Raw genomic sequence first — 21869 nt, 5'->3', positions numbered from 1 at the left:
CATGCTGGCCGTGATTGACGTAACCTCCTGAAAATGCTTTGAAGCTCGCGCCACTGCATATTTGGATACGCTGGTTGTTGCAAATCATTTTTAAATGCCTGATTCATCCCCGCACATGGTGACACAATCCTCCCCTCAACCGGTTCTGTTAAGCCTCACTGCCAGCCAGCTGCAGCACTGATCCTAGACCAGTATATAATTCAAGTCAAGCGTGGTTTCCTTAAAGCCTTTGTTATTATCAGCAACCGTTAATCCTCCCTGATGCTAGAATGCCTTGAACAGATGACTTTGTGTAGTGAGTTTAGATAACAAGATTGAAACAACTCTTGTGCCCTCTTCGGCTAAATATGAAGCTACAGTCAGCTGTCGGCTAGTTTAGCTTAGCATAAAGGCTCGAAACAGGGGGAAATAGCTAGCCTGGTTCCATCCAAAGGGAAGAAAAATCTTTTTACCAGCATTTCTAAAGTGCACTTTTTAACATGCTGTATGCGGTTTGTTTAATCACACAAAGACCTAAAGTGTTACAATGAAAAAAGTGGGTCTGGACCAATAACTTCCTGTTGCTGTTTGCCAATTGGTGCCAAGTAAGAAATAGTCTGGTGTTGTTGTGTCAAAGTCTGTTTCCCTGTTGATATGTATTTCATTTTATCTTAACCTGAACCTAAACACAACTATATCCTTTTCTCAACGAGTTGTCTCTTAACATCACCCACTGTATTAACAGGACGAATGAGAACTGTTCATCACCTGTTTATTGTAAGAAATAAACAAAGCCAGCCTTAATGGTAAACTGGTAGTGGATGGTAAGTTAGCTGGCTGCAAGCAGTAGCTACTAAATATATTAAGTGAACAGCCATGATGCGAATGGTTTTAAACTCCTCAGCTTACTCTATGCAACAGAGCAGAATAAATGTATTTTGCTAAATGCTTTACTAACAACGTCCTTTCAAAAGGTAAAAATCTCAAAAACAAACTGGCCTCTGCCTGGGTTGGTGTGTTGATAACCCTGGTTTAAAGGGGCCCAATACCATGATAGAAATGGCCAGGCATTCATGGCACTATGCTGCAGGAAATCTACCAATTGACTGAGGCCTTTCCATCCACCTGTTGTATAATCCTCTTAAAAGCAAGAGGCCACACTGCTGAATGAGAGATTAATAGGGTTAAATGAGTGTGTGTTCCAGGTGCAGTCACGAGCAAAGAAGACAGCGGCCAGGGTTAAAAAGCTGATTGATTATTTCCTCCCAGAATGCACTGTGTCTTTGCACACGCCAACAGGAGCTCTGAGGTCTATATTGAAGTGAAACAGGATACGCGGGTGGTCTCACATGTGGTTTCTGTCCTTGCCGTGCCAGAGAAAAATTGGTAAGCGGAACCACTTCAAGTTTTTTTTTTTTTGCGCCGAGAGAGTCAGTCCCGAGCTGAAATAGGAATCCCCCCCCCCACCGTAGCTAGCTCTGGGACATGGGAAGGGAGGCCCAGGGTCAAGATTCTTCAAAGTAATCCAAGAACCCCTGCAGAGCTTGCCGGCTGGTCTGTTTGTCCTGGCAAAACCACTGGCAGCCAAAAAAAAAGTGGAAGGAACGGCAACATTATTATGGTTTACAATCTAGCGTGAAGGTTAAGGCGTCTCACACAAGGCAAATTTGAAATCGCAGAGTGAAAACATCTATCATTTGTTCAAGGGAAAAAACACTGCCGTGTGCCACTCCTATCCCAAATTCCTTGAGGTAACGTAGCACCTGGGCGTTTCACTACAAGACTCACATGCTCCGACAAAGACTTAAGGGTATTTTAAGGTAAGAGAAAAATAGGCCTTTGATACACATCAGCTAACAGGTGGAACAACCTGAGTGCAGACTCCAGGCACAAAGACAGAATAAACAACCAACGGCCTAAACAAGCGTTGTAAACAAACAGCCCTAGAAGGTACTTTCATCTCTGAGCTGGGATCAAACAACAAGTCAGTGCTACTAGGCTGCAATGCTCACATCACGTCCCATAAAAGCCTAACCACTTGGCGTATTAATACATGGAAATGCTGACACTTTTGACAACCTAACTATGGCGGTATGTAGTTCCAACATGTCAAACATAATTATTCTCTTTTCAATACTGGGCACATAATGCTCTGTGTACTTTCAACTTAAGTTTTGTTTTTCTTCTTTTTTTCTTCACAAAAAATGCTCGGTATGTCCCTGTCTTAAGGATATTTTTGTGGTTTAGGGCTGGTAAATGTTTTCCTGGAAAAGTAGTGCATTGACAGTGCATTGACAGTGCAATGTAGGGATATGCAGCTGTTCTAGTAGTGAGACAATATTGGATCCTTTGTCCTTTCTAATTAACTTGTGAGATTGCGTATCATTAAATATTAGCAATCACCATTCATAAATACACTGTATCGCTAAATATGATGGAAGTAACAAAAAAACTGCAATGTCTAAATATCAGGGTTTGAGTTCATTTAGAAATAGTTCCATTATGAGATCTCCCACCGGCACTGATAAGTAGATTATATTACACTGTAATATGTGATGCTCAGTATGTACCTCGGTCATGATAAAAATGGTATGTCTTTCCCTTTAGAAATTCCAGTTTGTTGTGCTTTTGCTTCCACGCCAAAAAAACAACAAAGACTCACTCCTCACTCCATTCACCTGACGGCTTTTACATCAGCCCTAAGGAAAGCCTTTAAAACAGGCTGACCAGCAAGAGTTCGTCTGAAGGTGAGGTATGATGACGGCACCCCCAAAGACGTTTGCGCTCCTCCTAGCAAACAGGAGTATTTACAGTGCCTTGCAAAAGTATTCATACCCCTTGAAATTTTTCGACATTTAGTCACGTTATAACCACACACGTACATTTATTGCTCTGGTCAGATGAGACCAAAATTGAGGTTTTTGGCCTTAACGCAAAGTGCAATGTGTGGCAGAAAACTAACACTGCACATCACCCTGAACACACCATCCCCACCGTAAAACATGGTGGTGGCAGCATCATGCTGTTGGGGTTCTATTCTTCAGCAGGGACAGGGAAGCTGGTCAGAGTTGATGGGAAGAAGGATCGAGCCAAATACAGGGCAGAAAAACCTGTTAGAGTCTGCAAAAGACTTGAGACTAGGGTGGAGATTCACCTTCCAGAAGGTTAAATACCCTAAACATACAGACAGATCTACTATGGAATGGTTCAAATCAAAGCATAGTCATGTGTTAGAATGGTCCAGTCAAAGTCCAGACCTCAATACAATTGAGAATATCTGGAAAGACTTGAAAATTGCTGTTGACAGATGCTCTCCATCCAATCTGATGCTGAATCTGAAGCTTGAGCTATTTTGCAAAGAAGAATGGGCAAAAATATCAGTCTCTAGATGGGCAAAGCTGGCGGAGACATACCCCAATAGACTTGCAGCTGTTATTGCAGCAATAGGTGGTTCTACAACGTATTGACTCAGGGGGGCTGAATACTTGTACACGCCATGCTTTTCAGGTTTTTTTATTTCTAAAAAAATGTAAAACCATATTTCATTTTCATTCCACTTCACAATGATGCACCACTGTGTGTTGGTCTAGCACATGAAATCCCAATAAAATAAATGTACGTGTGCGGTTTTAATGTGACAAAATGTGGAAAATTCCAAGGGGTATGAATACTTTTGCAAGCCACTGTATCTAAAAGATCTTTAAGTCTGAGGAGCGCTCACTCACTTGTTACAGCTAAAGCTTGTGAGCACACTAAGAGAGAAATTTATGAGCCTGACCTTTTCTGAAGGGGATTTGGTGGAAACTTCAGACTCGGACCTACTGACCCCATAACACACCCATCAACTTTGAAATCCACACAAAGAAAGACACAAGGATTCAGTCCACATAGTGCAAAGTCGGTCAACCATTGAGGTGCTGCCCCCCTTGCAAACTGACCTGACCCCTCTTGAAGACACACTCCCCATGTGAGTAGGAGTCAACGGAGGAGCAGAGAGAGCGCTTGTGAGTACGGTCGGCAAATTAAGCATCTAATGAACCAGAGAAGACCATCCGTTTTTTTTTTTTTTTTTTTGGATGATTAGAAAACCTCCTTTCAAGCTCCCTTCATCCGCTCTTCCTCCGTGTAGACGAGTATTGAAAAAGCCCTATGGAGTTTATTCAAACCCAGCTGTGATTAATCCCCAAAATCCCACCGCCTCTTTGATTACAACACTAGTTTTTCACACTGATCCACTGCAGAAAAACATCCTTTTTTTCTCCTTAATAACTGAACCAAACCATGGGAGGAAAAAGGAAACGACAATTCCCCTTCAACCAACTTTGATTCAAATCATCCCGGATGAATTTGTCAAAGACACGAGGTGTTGGCCCGACGCCAGATAAGACAATAAATATGCCATTAAAAGATCATCAGTATTTTAGAGTGTAGCGTATTTATGGGTTTACGTGCAAAATTGAGGGGATTAACATAATTGCATCTTCTGGGTGACTACGCTGTGAGATGGTTTTGACTGAACTAAATCTGAGAAACACATCTTGTTTTTTCTCATTCGGTAAAAATGAAATCGGCCTTCTCTGTTACATCGGACCATCACACTCCTCTTCCATCCACAGCCCGTATCCTATCCTATCGCCCCCTCGCAGCCCATTATCACTACGGTAACACAATCCCCTCACGCCATAATGAGAGACAACCAGCTCATGAAAAAAATTAAATTAAAAATGATGCCTTGACTTGGGCTTGAGAGAAGGTAACATTGTGACTGCTGCTGAGGTAACATGCAGGCTTGCTTGTCCATGGCTGAGGCAATGAGGGGCCATTAACTCAGTGGAATTCAATCAACATTACCGGGGGGGGGTTAGTCGCTCAATTTCACCCTCATGGTATCCTGTAAGATATCACAATTAAGCACACAGTCTCTATTAGCATTTAAATAGGATTGATTGATATTGTTATTATTATTATTATATATGCGTATTACCGACTCAAGTGAGCATTAGCATGCAGCTCTGAGTTAAGTGCTAATTACAGTTTCCATCTGCTCTCATTTAAGTGGTGTGTCAAACTAACACAGAGTCCTAACCCATGCATGCTTGAGTCACATATAGTCTCTACCTACCTGTTGCTATCCCCCCGGTGTTACTAAGCAACAACAATAAGCTGATCATGAGCAGTCAGTCATTAAAGCAGCTCTTGGTGACTGCATTAGCTGCATGGGGCTATCTCGTAGTTATAAACTAAAAAGGCACCATTGAAAGTATACCAGGTTGGCTAAAACAGTTGTTGTTTGCAATGCAACTAACATGCAAGTTATAGGGCACGCGCCTTCAGAAAAATCTAACCCCATTGAATGTGAAAAAAGGTGCGCCTCCGCGTCTGTGTCCTCAGATTGGATTTGACTGATTTAATTAAGGATGGCTCTTCATCCTGTGACTAAAACAAAAGGCTACAAAATGTCGCCAGGGTTTACTGACGCATTTGTATTTCTCCCTCACTCTACGTTTTATGAATTTTTTTCCTACAACTTGTTGATCTCTTGTGATGTGTGGTTAAACCTAAAGAGTGAACACACAGTATGGGGGGGGGGGGGGGGGTGGCACTGATATTGCTTGTCCACTTTTCTCAACTGTTTTTTGTTGAATACAAAACAGAGAACAAACTAGAAGTTAACAAGTCTAACAATGACCCTACAACCTGTATGCTTATATACTTCTAACTGCTATTAACACACATGTTGTGAGCACTGCAAGGAAATTAACGTTGGTGTCTTCACTGCACCTGCGTATTAGAATGTCAAGCACAACACTGGCATTGAAAAAAAAAATCTAAATTAAAAGGCAGGAAATCCAATCAGCATTTGATATATTTCCACATTTAATAAAGGGTTATGATGTAAATAACTATCATTAAAGTTAAAAACAGGTTTAGAGATACCGATAAAAAATAGCCTGGCACAAGATGAATGACTATAGGCAATAAATCAACTCCTTATGACAGTCGATAATTTGTTTAAGTATTTATTTGTAGAGTAAAAAATAGCCTACTTTAAGTCTGCTTTTCATATATGAATATGGGCTGTTTGACATTATTTCAAATACAATGTATATGTGGTTTGTTCAGTTGGTTGTAGAAAAACAAACTATTTGAAAATGACACCAGGAGCTGTATGACATTGTATTGCTATATCAAATGATACATTTGCCTATGTTGTTGAAAACATTGTGTGAAACGATTTAAGTGAAGTTACTGTCGATAAACAATCAATGAAGACTCCCAGCAGCTAAAAACAAGAACGGTTATGGATTAGACGTCACTATGATGAGTAGGCCTATGTGTTGAAGGAGCACCTGCTAAGCATGTTGTTGATTTTAAACCAACAACAGACAGCGGTAACTAGCTTATAGTAGCCTACATGTTAGTAAATCCCATAGGAAGTTATCCTTTGAGACCAAAATAATAATAATACTTTTGAGTAGCCAGTATTATGCAAAAAAAAAGAAGGGGGAAAGTAGGCTAGGAGAAATAAAGCCTATGCTACGACTCACTTGACCGGTAGTCACTTCTCTGCCTGGTGGACCTCCAGAGCCGGTTTACCTGTGACCCGAAAGGCTGGCCTGACCTAGAAACAGGAAACTCCCTGGTTTCACCCTGGCCTCGGAAGCCCCCCCCCCTTCCTCTTGCTCTACCTAAACTCAGAAGCATGTCCCTGCCACTTCTTGAAAACCCTAAGCCCAGCGGTTTCTTTCTTTTTTTGTCAACGTAGGCTACTGGCCGTTTTTTAGTGCAACAATGTATCCGTCCGCGTAAACTCCACCGCAGGTTACAGTTTACAGCCGAGCTGCGGTGCACCAATCGGGCTGTAATGCGGATCAAGTCAACTGTATGAAATATAGTTGACTTTTCTTTTTTCTTATGGCTCTCGCGGTGGCTATGTGAGTTTCTGCTTGGTGACACGGCGCTATATAAACATGTTGCTTTATAAGCTACGTCAAACCGACAGCGCAACAAAGTGGAAAATGTAGCGAATAAGTAACAAACATGGTTGAGTTTCCCAGTCTGGGCTCGTGCGTTAGTCTGACCGCAGTTTGAGGGCATTCAAATGAAGTTGAAAGCGTTCCCCTTTCATACAGGTAGCAGGCATAGACAGCTAGGGCGTGTTCCCCCAATTCTTTTTCTTGAATAACACACATTCAGCCACTGGAACAACAACAGCCTTTGTTACGTGTGTATTGAAAAATAAATAAACAAATAATAGGTAGACACGATATAACCTACGTACATTTGTGTTAGCGTAACGAATCAAGACAGGACGTTAGAGCCTGTCAGGCAGAGCTCCGCACACTAACATCTGCACAATATGACAGACAGTGGATATTAAATCATAACTCACCCTTTACCGGTGGAGGTTTCATTCCCCGTGGTTGATATTGTATCCAGAGCGTAATGAGAATAGTTTGCCCCAGAGCTCGCGGCAGGCTGCACTAGGAAGCAGCCCTTGGTAACCGTAGGAATCACCCTGGCAGTTAGGAATTTTCACAGGGGGGTGGGGGGGGGCAGTGCTTTTCGGTGTATAGGGGGTGAGGGGGTGTAGTACGGAGACATGGCGCTAGGGGGGGTGCATTCAATAAGGGAGGCCACCCATGTTTAATATTACAAACAGTAGCCTATATAGGCTAAATAGGTGGTAATGTACTGCTGTATAGTAGGCTAGAAGTGGTGGTCAGTTAATGCTTGGTTAGGCATCAATTATGCTTTATTAACTAATGCATAATACCATACCTACCATAATATTAATTCAAATTACATGTTTTAGGAAATAATAAAATACTCTGTTTTGTTTGATCATTTGTTTCCCTCCCAACAAAGTTCAATCTAAACCTTAGATATTTTTTAAATGACACATTCTCTCAATAAAATCATGTCCATACATACATTTCATTTTGCGGACACTTTTATCTAAAGCAAGTTGCAACTGGAGATAGGCAGTTGGCATTAAGGGTCTTGTCTACCCTTGGAATGCGTTAATAAAGGAAGCATACAGCCATACTGTATTCGTCATTTGAAAGTTCATTGATCATCTCTGCATTCTTGCATGCAGCTGCTTGTGAGTGCTCTATCTGATTCAGAGATAAGATGACCCGGGCCGGATTCGAACCCGTGTCAGCTGCAATTATAGGGCTGAGCCTTATATGGGCAAATAAAACTAAGAGCGCCCTCCAAAACCAGCACCTTTAAATCTTGTAAACCACCACTTTCCTTTGGTTATATTCTTCTTAAATGCTATGCCAAAACATATGCAAAATAAAAAGATTTTTAACCTTTGACCTTTTTGTGCCAAAGAGGCTTGGGGAAAAAAAAGCAGATTTAAGAGTGACTCTTAAAAGGCACTGGCGTAACCCTTATGTGGTCCAATATGTGTAGAAACAATATTGCTTTGAGGATGACCCCATTATGTCTGTTCTAGCAACTATGTGTGATGATGAACAAGCAGGTGGCCTTCACAGGGAGCAGAGAAAAGGCAGGGTCTCTCACAGCTGCCGTTGCTACAACCGGTCAACAGTTGCATCACATAGATTTTGCATTGCACATGTCAGCGGGAAAGATTTACAACAATAAATAGGTCGATGCAAAAGAATCAAGGTGGAAAATATGCCATTATGTCTAAGAGGAAGTCACTGAAGGCACAACCTGTAGTTTACAAAAGATTATTTTAAAATATTTAGATAAGAGCCAAAGCGCCACCGGTTTTCTATGCTCTACTTCCACCCATGCACAAGCAATGTCACAGCTTGTGAAGTTGAAAAGGGTAAACAGTGATACACTCCCTCCCTCGCTCAAAAGGGACAGAACTCAACGAGGAGGGATAGTGATCTGGCCTGGACACAGTCAATGACAGACACACAATGGAGTCAACGAGGCCTTCAAGCAGCCTCTTAAAGGGGAATGTCAACAAATATTCCTGCTTTGCCAGCCTTTTTATTTCAGAACACTGAGGTATTGGATACAAAATGCAGGAATGCTTAATTGTCATTTAGCAGAAATCGACTGGGAATCGAACCCTTGTTTTCCATAACAAAGCCAGTGGTTTTACACAGAGCTATCCAACCGCTCTTATTTCCTATTATGTAACTAGTGTCTGACATCATCACTTTAGTCCGAAGCATTTATTAGAATTACATATGTAAAATTGACAGTTTTGTAATCACAAGAATGCCACAATGAACGCCTTTAACACAACGTATCATTCCTATACTGGGGTGCACCTTTAACCTCAATAGGTATATCTGGTTAAATAAAGGTTACACAAAATCAATTCAAACGTATATATCACCACCCACCAATTGATTTCACATTTCTCTGCCTCCGTGGCCACTCGTGCCTCTATTGTGTCACTGGACAAAGGGAGAGGAGATGGGGGGGGGGGGGGGGGTGGGTCTCAGACCAGTTCATTCACACTCAGAACACACAACATAGAAAAAGTTCAAACTGCCAGCCGACAGATGCCCCCAGCAATTACACGGCTGCGTATGAATCAATATCTTGTCCTCCTTTGAACTGCAGCCTTACTCAAATACAACCACACAAACACACACACACACACACACACACACACACACACACAATACACACACACTCCACGCACCCTTAGATATATCTCATCCCCTCCAGAACACAATAGAGGTCATGACTGGGACGCGACCCTGCTCCCTCCCCATGGAGAGCAAAATAAACAGCAATACTGTGTCAAGCATGGGGGATGGAAGATGCTCCATGTGTGTTTAATCATCCATCAATAATAGTAAGTACACACATTTATGAAATAGGAAGGGAGGGTAGGAAGATATTATAGTTATATAATTATATATCAACATAAACCATATCAACATATCTTTGACTTGACATCATTGCAAATGAGGGTTACCCCTTAATTGATCCCTTGATTAAAAATAAAAGTGAAATAAATGAAAATTAAACATTTAAATAAGAAGTATTTATAATAATTAAGCAATAATGTTATATATGCATGTTGAAAAAGGACTTTTGATACAGGCATATTATAAATGACGGACTAATATCCTCTTTTAATTTGAAATTGATCATAATTTAGCTTTATTCTTTCTGGATTAACATCTAATCCCTTTCATGCTGATTCTCCCAAATCCTTATATCAGTAGCTCTTCATCAAGGGAAGTGCGCCACCATGTGGCACTTTGCCGCAATTACGTGACCCAACAGCTTCAAAATGCACATATATTCTCTTCCACAGTAGTTTTTATATATAGGCTATATGGGTAGAGTAGTGCTACATACCTTAAAATCAGAATTCTTATAGCAGACCCGGGTTCGACTGCTCCCCGGCCGTTTATTGCATGTCTAACCCCCTTAAACTCTGCACTTGATAACATTTAAAGTAATCAATAAAGAAGTGATTAATTAAAACATTTTTCCTAATCAATACAGCATCTACAAGTTAACAAAAGACCTCCATGCCTCGACGTGTGAATCAATCAGCTGCAGTGAAAGCGGTGAAATCAGATTACAGAGCTGAATGGGGGCACGAGGCACGTGCGTCGTGTGACGGCGAGCAGCACGCCCTGTCACTTTTTCGCCTTTTATTCAAAGCGAGGGAAGCGTGCGCAGATGGCCCCTATTGAGACGGCGAGGCGGGGGCCCACTGAGATCTATTCAATTTGGTGTCCGGAAGATGGATGGATCCCTCCTCAAAGACACGGAGTTTATGAGTTTAGAGAAGGTTTTTTGGGTAAATAGGGGAAGGAAAAATGAAAGCGCTGGAAAAAAAATGAAGACTAAGTAGGAAGAGGTGCCGTTTATGAGACCACACGCATGCATGCATAGCGCGCGCGCACACACACACACACACACACACACACACACACACACACTTATATATACACGCACTCACACACGCACGCGCACAGAAAAAAGATGGGAAATTCTTCAGAGCAACTTTACATTCAGCCAGATGAGACTCTATTCAGGGGCCAATTACATCCAGTATGTGAAAAATGAAGGCCAAATCCCACTTTGCATTGTAGATATACAGTACCTGTAGTACAGGGTTGAGGGTGCAGCTAGAGATGGAATGACAAACGATATATACCCTGCAAAGACATATGTTTCATGTAAATATACACATCTGGTTCACCCTAAACTTCCACATTCAGGGGCCCTGAAGGTTTCTTCATTTTGACAATTTGTAATTGGATTCTTTGATTAATTCGATGTGTGTAAACACACCACTAAAGTGCAATATAAGCTTTACTGATAGGGGCCCTTCATTTGATGCAAATAACGTATTGGAAAAAATTATGTTCCAAAATTGCACTGCAAATGTATTTTTGGGAAAGATTGATCAGCAGAATAGATTAATCAGCATTCTGTTTTCGCAAATAACGATATAATAAGTAATGATAGTGTTTTTTGGGGGGGCATTAAGTTCAAACCAGGGCAGAGATGAGCAACTAATTCCTTTTTCACTCACAATACAAGAGGATTAAAGTTGAGATAATTCTTCCTTAATGTGTTTGCGATTGTGTAATTCTAAATCTGCATGCTGGCCTCGTGTGTGTGTGTGTGTGTGTGTGTGTGTGTGCCCTTTGAGACTCAAAGAGAAAAAAAATGGGACAGCAGGACGTTGAATAAACTCCTGACTCTCCGTGACTCTCAACCAATTTCGAAGGCGACCACAACAAAGGCCCACAACAATTGGATTTGGGAAAGATCTTAACCAAATTGAAACCCAATGAATATCGCTCCGTTTAAAAAGAAAAAACTGGCCAGATTGGACGGTGTGCGGCGGGGCCCTAATGCATGCACACACACCTTATGACAGACAGGGCTCCATGGTACAGATGGCCCAGGCGTGAGTCTGAATGAGAGTTGGGGTGGGGTGGGGTGGGGTGGGGGGACAGTGTGCGGCTGCTGACGCATTGTGGGGGGACGTGGTCTTCAATGCAGCACTTAATGAGAACAGACTGACTCTCGCTCCCCCCCGCCCTCCCCTTTCCACCTTCCTCAGTCCATTCTATTCCTCCCCCTACTCCTCCTACTCTCTCTCTCTCTCTCTCTGATTCTCCACTTCTCCTCTCCTCCTCTGCCCATTTCCATCTGTTTGGAGACAAAGGGCCACGAGCCAGCTCCCAGCCCCGGGACCCTGCTGGTGAAGTAGGCAGGGATAATACGGCCCATCCCGGGGGCTGCATTTCAACACATGGACCAGGCTTTGTACTTGTGCTGCACCATGAGCACCCTTCATACTGCACGCGCACACGCAAACACACACACACACACACACACACACACACACACACACACACACCTACACCTTATGAGAGAGAGAGAGAGAGAGAGAGAGAGAGAGAGAGAGAGAGAGAGAGAGAGAGAGAGAGAGGCAAGATGGGAGGGGAAGGGGGCAGCAGCAGCGATATTGACGGGGGATTTCTTCGCCTTGAACGTGAACACTTCCATAATGCCCCCGGACGACGTGGAGAATAAAAGACAGGGCGAAAAAATGAGCCGGCACAAAAAGCCCCGAATGTTGTTCCTCGTACTGTGAGCATATGGCTGTTTGTTGTCATACTCTTTCTCCCTGTCCAATTTACACAGAGCTTGTGAGCTCTCAGAATTAAATGGGTGTGTGTATAGAGCAGCGTGTGTGTGTGTGTGTGTGTGTGTGTGTGTGTGTGTGTGTGTGTGTGTGTGTGTGTGTGTGTGTGTGTGTGTGTGTGTGTGTGTGTGTTGTGTGCTCCTTCCTCCTGGGCTTTGAGTATACCTGAATGATGATGAGGGAGAAGGATGTCCAAACATTGATAATGGCCGCTGCATAATCCCCCTGCTGTCTGCACACACCTCCTGACATATGGTCACTCCTTGGCCTCCACCATTACATAAACCCACAGTGCAAAGAGAGGGGGGGTGTTGTGGTAAAACGTGGGTACTTTCTCACTCACACACACACACACACACACACACACACACACACACACACACACACAAGGCAAAGCATACACCGGCCACACTGTCAGCCAGGCTGTTCAGTGCCCTCAGCAGTTTGGGCCTGTCACTTTTCTCTCTCTGGCCTTGCCCCTTCTGGGACTTTGTAAAGAATACATTGAAGAGGACCGATGCTACGGAAGCGTTCTGGGATGAGGAGCACCAAATGGCCTTGTAGTGCTCCACACACGGCGAACGTACAGATGGACTCCTCCATTCAATAAGCCTGAGCAGAAGTCTATCTCCATGCCATGCTGGAGCCAGCGCAGAGCTTGTTTTTGTGTGTCTGAAGAGGGCAATCTGTTGATACAACATATTGGCCTTCTCTTCTGCCCACCCTCCCTCCCCCCACCTTTCTTTTGTAGTTGTAAAAAGCATTGACAGAGCAGTCGGTAATATTGGACCAATCAGGTTTCAATAATGTACAAACAAATGCTCTATTGAAAATCAAATGATGGTCAAACATTTGAATGTTTTGTTAGTGAGATTTATGTGGTGCAAACTGCTGACAGAGCTAGTTTCTACAGATCCACTGCCTTTATGATGGTCTTCTGCTAAGTGACATGTTTCAAATGTGATAACAATCAATGGCAAATTGACTAAAATAAAAAATCACTTTGTTAATTAGCTTGTTGCTAACTAAGTCTGTCTGCTGAGTAGGCCTATAGTGTATGCACAGTGCATTTTATAGTTTTCTTTTGCTGCCTCCAACAATGACATCATGAGAGCTGTGAGACTCAACCAAAGCAGAATAAGTTGAAGGCCAGACAACTAAACAATGAGAAAAATAAAAAAAAACTATATAAATTCACGGCACTTTAAAGACATGGTTATTAGGCAACCTTACAGAGCGTTAGTGGAATGCGACCATATGCAGGACATCAACATATCTATTTACGAAAAGGTTAGCCAGCACAAGCTATTGGTCAGACCAGACCAATGCTGTAGCGGCTGTTTTTATTTGTGATTCAAATCATCGGAAATGTTATTCCTGACTCAATTTCAGAAGTTACACAGTGTGGCTTAAATTTCTTCCTCCAATGTGTCAATAATGACTAATAAAAGCAACCTTGCCACCATACAAACTTTGTGGCCCCGTGTGGGTGCAGCTGAAGGCAGCAGACAAAACTGACGGATGCCAAACTGGAAAAAAAAAATGAGACACAGGAGGCCCTTGAGCCCAAAAAAAAAGAGGAAAGAACATTTCACACCACCTTCAAACTGCACACATCAAAAGATTTGAAACGAGAAACATGGCTTCGCTAAAAGCACACTGCTGCTGCCACAAGGATGGATGGAGATAGATAGATAGATAGATAGATAGATAGATAGATAGATAGATAGATAGATAGATAGATAGATAGATAGATAGATAGATAGATAGATAGATAGATAGATAGATAGATAGATAGATAGATAGATAGATAGATAGATAGATAGATAGATAGATAGATAGATTTGTTGTTTCTATGCATTCTGTTGCTGAATTTGATCAAGCTTAACTGTGGCATTTCCAGGGTGAGGGGTTTGATTCCCACTGTGGCCCCAAATGCTTGTGTAAAAAAAAAGAGAAAAAAGGGTTCACTCATGATAATCTAATGAAGCTTGGATGAAAGCTTTCACACGTCCTCTACATCCCCTGTAACCCGACTACTACTACAGGCTTTTTATGGCTTCAATCGATGGGGATAAAAGACGTGTGTGTAGGCTATTGCACAAATGGATATAAATATTTGGATCTTTTTGTTCATACCATTTGGCGATATTACATCTCGGCGGTTGCTCTCATACATTTCCATCCCTCCCATCCCTCCTCTCTCTCCCCGTCTTTCCCACGGGAGGTGCCAGACGGCCAGTAATTTGGTTGTCTTGGCTCGTCTGGAGTAACACCTGCCCCCTCTCTGGGGAGGGAGACAGCCTTTCAGCCAGGAGCACACATGTATAGGCTACCACTGCCTTTAGCTGCTGACCACTGTAGTGTGTGTGTGTGTGTGTGTGTGTGTGTGTGTGTGTGCGTGCATGTGTGTATGAGTGTGTGTGCGTGCGTGCACAGGGTGAGTTTTCTTCTACCTTCATGGGTTTACACTTATTTCGTCTTGAATTGTGTGTGCTATACGTGAGTAAGTCTGTGTGGTTGTATGTGTGTGTGTGTGTGTGTTTGTACAGTAGGCTATAGGCTGGCTGTGTGTGTGTGTGTGTGTGTGTGTGTGTGTGTGTGTGTGTGCGTGCGTGTGCAAGCCGTCCGAAAGCTTGCAGTATATGTGCGCTAATTTGCATGAGCACTTTTATCACCCCCTCGTGCTTGTGCGCGCGCGCCTCCACTTTCCTGACGTCATCCTGTGCCCCATCCATCATCACCAATCAGCTGTACATGAGCGTTCGTCGTAGGATAACTTATTTCTCCTGAATTGGCTCAAAAGAATTCATGAATTTATTTTGAAAAATAATTCAAAAGCAGGCAAGGGGATTCTTATTTTTTTCAAGTATTTCCGTTTTTAATTAAAAATAACACCGGAAAATATGAAAAGTGTGTCCATTAGAAACCAGCTGTCACGATACCTCTACTACAAAAGATCTGCATAAAGCAACAAGTAGCCTACACAACCCTGAAGAGACAAAAAAATCTTTGGATAGAGGATATGTTTTTTTTTCCTTTCACTATAAAATGACTCGTTGAATGTTCTCAATACAAAGCGGAGACACATAAATAAAAACAATGGAATCAAAATAAAAACATCAAGATAATAAATTCAGACTATTATTTTATCTCTCGAAGTGATCAGTATTAATTCTTTTTTGGTAACAGCAAAAAAGAGGTTTGCTTCTGAATTTTATGAAAAGTATTTGAAATTTTAATCATTATTGATGTGATTTCATGACTCTGACAGGGGGAATTCATTTTCGAATGGGATGCTTTTTTCATCTTTTTTCAGTTTTGAAGCATTCCAAATTCTTATTCTTCGAGCAACCTCTGAACACAACAATTTATGGAAAAAATAAAATAAAACATCTATGGGTCCCATCGGACCCCATCTTGAAGTGCTTATCGTTGCTATTGGTTAGACAATAGACGTGACATTTGAAAATCAAATCAATAAGTAAATAAGATAAAGACACACATCAAACATACATCAAACGAATTAAGTTATGCTATGGATTAACAGAAAGTGCCATTTAAAAAAAAAAGAGTAGAACATCATCACTTTCCAGGTTCAAATTCACAGCCTAAAATATAGAAGCAACAAACAATATACATTTATACACAGAAAAAAGACACCAGCCTATGATATCAACATAAATAAATAAGCCTTAAATATTAAACACAATAAATAAATAAATAAATCCGTACACTTTTTTTTCAATTAAAAAAAGAGAGAAATTAAAAGAAAATGATTAAGGTCACAATTTTATATGTCATAAGTGGCACTTATACGCGTTGAATCTTTATTTTTTCTCTCTCTCTCTCCCTCTAGCCTACTCCTTCCTTTACGGAAAAACATCGTTCACCTAAACTAGATCTAAAGCTGCTATATCTCGTTTAGGCTACATCCTTTCATTTTAGTTGCCTATGTGAAAAATGCCCCACAGCTGAGTTTGTGTTATTTGGGTATAATTATGACATTCGGTAGGCCTATAAGATAGGACCAGTGTCATTTATACTGCACTTAAAGTTTATTTGATGCCCAAATTGTTCCTTGATATACCACTCATACATTGACTCCTCTCCACTACACCACTGTAGTTTTGGGGGGAATCGGGGAACATGGCAACCCAACTCTACGCAGGAAAAATTCTTATAATTATTCTCATTCTCATCAACGCTTGTTGCTTTTTTGTTCAGTGGGCGGTCTGTGAGGGCTTTCTCAACTTTACACCACTGTCTGCCACCATAAGAACCAACACTAGACTCGTATGTGGTGGGGGTCAACTAGGGTATGACAAAGTCCCACCGCGGACGTGATTGTTTAATAGATTTGGACTGCAATGGTGGATTTTCTAACGACTTCAGATTTGCTGATCTTGATAGTATGTTGTCATTTTCAAATTGAAGTCCATCATCTCAATGCGTGCTGGTAGGCATAGCTCGTGTCAGAGGTGTTGGGCCTATAGATCGATCTATCAGTTTGCACATATTGACCCGATATTGACATTTTATACAGGAGGTGAAAACTCTTCCTGGAAGGGAATATAATTTATTCCAACCCCCAATAATTACATTGTTGTGTGATTTAGGCCACGGGGGAGCAGTCGATGCAATTCCATTCTATTTACCGCACTGATAATTGACTAAATCAAAGGCAGTAGAATATCAAACACTGGGCTTCTGCTTTAAACCTCTCCGCCATCAGCTGCCAACCTTTGCCATACTCAAAGTGACGCCCGGCACGGGCTTGCTTGAGTCCCAATTCTTCAAATAATCCCAACAACAACAATAACAACTCCCTTTCCCCCCCTCTGTCTGTATGTCTCATCATTAGACATCAAGCACGTGGTTGAGATAGGAGATGTAGCAAATAGCCAGTCTGAGGATCTCAATCTTGGAGAGTTTCTTGTCAGGGGGCAAGGTGGGGAGCAGTTTACGGAGCTCCGCGAAGGCCACATTGAACGCCTCCACGCGGATCCTCTCGCGAGTGGCGTGGGCCGAGCGGTACTTGGCCGTGGCCCGCCGCCTCCTGCGCTTCTCCTCGCGGCTCAGAGGCTGGTCGCCCTTGCCCCTGGGCCGCTCCTCGCACTCCATAGGGTCATCCGACATGCAGCCCGCAGACTTCAGGCCGTTGAGCAGTGACTCCGGGTCGGACTGGTTCCACGAGAGGTCGGCCTCCGTTTGGTCCGGGCTCAGCATCATTTTGATTCTCGGGTAGTTGGGGCAGTCACTCCTCCTGAGGGAAACCTGTAGTGTTGACAAAAAATACCGCTATGAGTCAAGAAATTCTCTGCTTTAAAAATATAGAAAACCCAACACAAATAAACTACACCCGTGCATTCACAGTAGGAACATGTTGTATTAACGAGCCTGCAAAATAAACCTTCTTAAGAATAAAAGAATAATAAAGAAATGTCAATGAGGCCTAAATGTCATTTTTGTAATCGTGTCAGCTTTCTGACAGCCCAAGGCCCCAAAGTATGAGACATCCCACAGCGGGGTCTCGTTCCAGTGCCAGCTCCCCCTCCATAAAGCCAAACGCAGTACGTTCGTTGCATAATAACATTAAACTCCATAAATAATGAATGGCTAGAGAGAATTTAAAAAGTGTTAATTAAGAAAAGCCCCAGGCTTTAAAAGAGTCCATCGATTGTCAGTAGGCTATTATTGTCATGTTTTCATTTTTGCTTTAAAATTTATAACACATTGTTATTCTAGATAAAACAGAACTAATGCGAGTTTTGATCATTTCTTGAAGGAGAAACTCCCTTTTTTCTGTATGTGTGTGTGAATTAACATAATCAGAATTGGCCATCTGTCACAGTGTGATAAACACATCTGCTTGTCTGAGGCCGGAGTGACTTGACAGCATGGGAGGCAAGAAGACGGCAGAAATAATGTTGACATCTGCTGGACCCGGGATCACTGGAGGAGCGAGGCTATTGTTTGTGTTTATGAGAAACGAAAAAAAAGCGGAGAAATATAGATCCGAACAAAAAAACAGAAGTCTAAAAACATTTAAAAACAAACTGACACCACTCTTGGATTTTTTAGTGTGTGAATATAGGCTTTTTTTGTTTTTGTTGTTGCCACAATTTAGACTCACCTTGACAAAGAGTTGTGAGGAAAAATAGAAGAAAAAAAATTGTAGTTCAACGAACTTAAAAAAACGCATAGACTTGAGCCGATCCTCAACTCCAAATTAATTCATATTCCAGCGGACAGACCAGCATCAGACGCGGCAGAGAGACGGACCTTCAGTCTCATGGAGAAAAGAAAAAATGAAAAAGCAGCCAGCGATCAAATAAATAAAAATAAACAAATGATTTACTTTTTCAAGCCGCGAACTGGCAACATGCAGATGTGGCGGGGGTCAAATGTCAACGCAAAAAGGAAGACGTTCCTGAGCATGAAAACAGTCCAGAGTCTTATAGATTTTACTGATAAGGCTTTGAAAAAAGAAGGGGAAAAAAAAGAATGATAATAATGATGTGAACGGGGATCAGTCAGACCACCCCACCGCTCTCCACCTCCCAGCGATGGAGAGACAATAGAGGCTGATATAGTGGAGGAGAAGAAAGTGCAGCCGGGCTCTACTACAGGCTATGGTCCATCCAGGAGAGATGGGGATGAAAAGGGGGCCGAGATAAGCGCAAAAGAGAGGAAGTCAGTGGATCGGAAGGCAGTTCACGGTTAATCCCCCTCTCCTCTCCTCTATCTCTTGCTTGCTTGTTGCTCCGGTCTTTCTTCCAGCGAGTGTCATATGCGAGATAAGATCCAAACGATCCCGACTAATAAAGGCTCACTTCAGGGACGGAGGGGAGATGGAATATATTTGAGGAATGGTATTGTCTAACGCCCGCCCCCTCCCTCCCTCTCTCTCCATCCCTCAAACACACACACAAACACACACACACACACACACACACACACACACACACACACACACACACACACACACACACACACACACACACACACACACACACACACCTTCTCTCTCTCTCTCTCTCTCTCTCTCTTCACGCCCTAAAGCCCTGAAGCTCTCTCTCTCTCTCTCCCGTGGGACTACATTGGGCAAAGGAAAAGCAGCAGAGATGTGTGGATGGATAAAGGATGGAAAATAAATAAATACAATACTATGTTTGAGGATTGTAATGGTTAAGAAATCACCATTTAAGATAAGATTAGACAATATCAGATCAGACACAATCAACAAGGTAAGATAAGCATAAGTAAAATATGTCATAAGTCCCATGTATTTGTGGCCACTGACAGATATAGTTTTTGATGATTATCACTGCTTCTTTGCATGTGTGGAGGAACTGTACTCATATCCTTCACTAAAATGATGGTTCCCAAAATAGGGTCGGGCCCCCTCCCAAAAGGTCATGGGATCATTGGGAGAGGACAGAAGAAAGGGAAAAAAGTTCTGCAACAAAAACTGTAACTGTGTAAAAATCTCAAGGACTTTTCACTCATATTTGCTTTGTATGTGGTGTCGAGGTACAAATAGAATGGGAAAACTTGAGTAAAGTACTAAATTAGACGTAGGCCTAATTGCTGTACTTATCTTCCGGCACTGCTAACATGTGAACAACACCGTCACTTTTTTCGGGGATGTGTGTGTTTGCAGGTGGCTGTGGACGTGAGACCAACACATGTTCACATGAGGTGCCAAGATGGATATTCATACTTTTGGAAAAGCAAATACAACCAAGCACCAAATGCAATTTCCCATTTTTAACACACACTCTCTCTTCTTACCGCAGGGTTAACCTCACACTTTGTTGCACCTGTGACCATTGCAACGAGGCCTGAGCCGATATGATACACGCTCTATCCACTACGTCACCGGAGCACCCCACAACAACACTTTTTAAACAGAACTTTATGGATGGTCTTAAGTTTGTCTTGCCTGGCCTCCTTTCCCAGGGTGCATCACTGTGCCCAGTGGCACCACCAGTGCGGGGTCAGCAGGGCATGCTTTAAGAGGAGGGGCAGCGGCCAGCGAGTGTGGCGACTAGCTGCGCCTAACGAGGTGATTAAAACGATAAGGGGAAGCACGGATGACTTGCCGTGGCCCGCAGCCACCGTCGCCATGCTTATTGCCACCAACATGCGCACACACTCAACACACACACACACACACTGTGAGTGAGAGAGACAAGTACTGCCCCAGTGCCAAGAGGACCGTATCAGTGAAAAACTCAGTATGTGTGCATGCAGCGAGAGGGAGAAAGAGAGAGAGAGAGAGAGTGAGTGTGTGTGTGTGTGTGTGTGTGTGTGTGTGTGTGTGATGACGGACAGCTCGCCTTGGGCTCCGTCCGGGGAGCGTGGAGTGTGTGTGACACAGAGAGACTCACAGCGGGGTGTATCGGAGACATGTCAGGACCAGGAGACAGAGGCCTCCTGACAGCTGGAGCCCACGGACATGCACACACACACACACACACACACTAGACCCCACCACCCTAATTGCTCCACAGACGGAGCAGTGGAGATGCTTGGTGGTCACCCGGACCCCTCCTCAGTCCGTAAGGCCCTTGGCCAAAGACATGAAGGACACCTCCAAGGCTGTTTTGTTGGTGCCTGCTGCAATTACATCCCACAGCTGATGTAGGGGTGGGGGGGGGGGGTGGGACCGCAGGGTGCTGTAGTCACCAGAGAATGGTCATTTCAGTCAAACGGATGACGCCTGTTTTGGTCATGACGTTTCTGGTAATAAAAAGAAGAATAAAGACTTCCTCGGATCGTCAGAGACATTTTGTTAATGAATCTCCTATGAAGTCCCGTTTCCTGTTTAAGAGAATGACTCTTTAGAATGACAGCAATCAGATTTTAAGAGTGTATGAATGTTAAAAATATTGCAAGTTATATCTAAATTTAGTTGTCCTGCGTAAACAAGACATGTTTAGTGCATTAAAGGAATATATCAACCCCTTCAAAGAAAGTAAGAATTCACCCCAAAAAAATAATAGGACATTTATTCTGTTGCATTTTAGTTTATCCGAGCAATTGAACTAAACACAATTAGTTACAGTTCCGAACTAAAAAGTCTGGATTATTCTTAATTAAAGCTGCTTGAATTATGATTGTTGGATTAACAATGGATCAAAATTGAATATGAAATTCTATGAGAAAGATGAAATTTGGGGGGCGCCCTTAGCTCAGTTGGTAGGGCGTCCCCCCCCCATGGGCCTCGCCCAGCAGCGGACCAGGGTTTGAT

At 42.6% G+C, this 21869-nt stretch overlaps 3 protein-coding genes across 4 annotated transcripts in view; 1 reads left to right on the top strand and 2 right to left on the bottom strand.

Moving 5' to 3' along the window:
• LOC307269777 (vang-like protein 1) overlaps window positions 1-7499 on the bottom strand; it is a 50378-nt gene extending 42879 nt beyond the window's left edge. For both annotated transcript variants that reach the window (XM_080052812.1, XM_080052813.1), the window contains exon 1: window positions 7373-7499. The gene's annotated coding sequence lies outside the window, so the exon portion shown is untranslated. The remainder of the gene's footprint in view (window positions 1-7372) is intronic.
• LOC307270031 (protein jagunal homolog 1-B) overlaps window positions 1-21869 on the top strand; it is a 339870-nt gene that overhangs the window by 117906 nt on the left and 200095 nt on the right. The gene's annotated exons all lie outside the window — the stretch shown is intronic.
• On the bottom strand, window positions 17471-17842 carry LOC307269790 (helix-loop-helix protein 2-like; the record flags this gene model as incomplete). The annotated part of the gene is made up of 1 exon (XM_080052831.1): window positions 17471-17842. The coding sequence occupies one exon, from the start codon at window positions 17840-17842 to the stop codon at window positions 17471-17473; it is 372 nt and encodes a 123-aa protein (XP_079908957.1).

The sequence above is a fragment of the Ammodytes marinus genome (genome assembly GCF_949987685.1).
Source record: "Ammodytes marinus genome assembly, chromosome: 24".
Lineage (NCBI taxonomy): Eukaryota > Metazoa > Chordata > Actinopteri > Uranoscopiformes > Ammodytidae > Ammodytes > Ammodytes marinus.
This window is presented reverse-complemented; position numbering and strand designations above follow the sequence as displayed.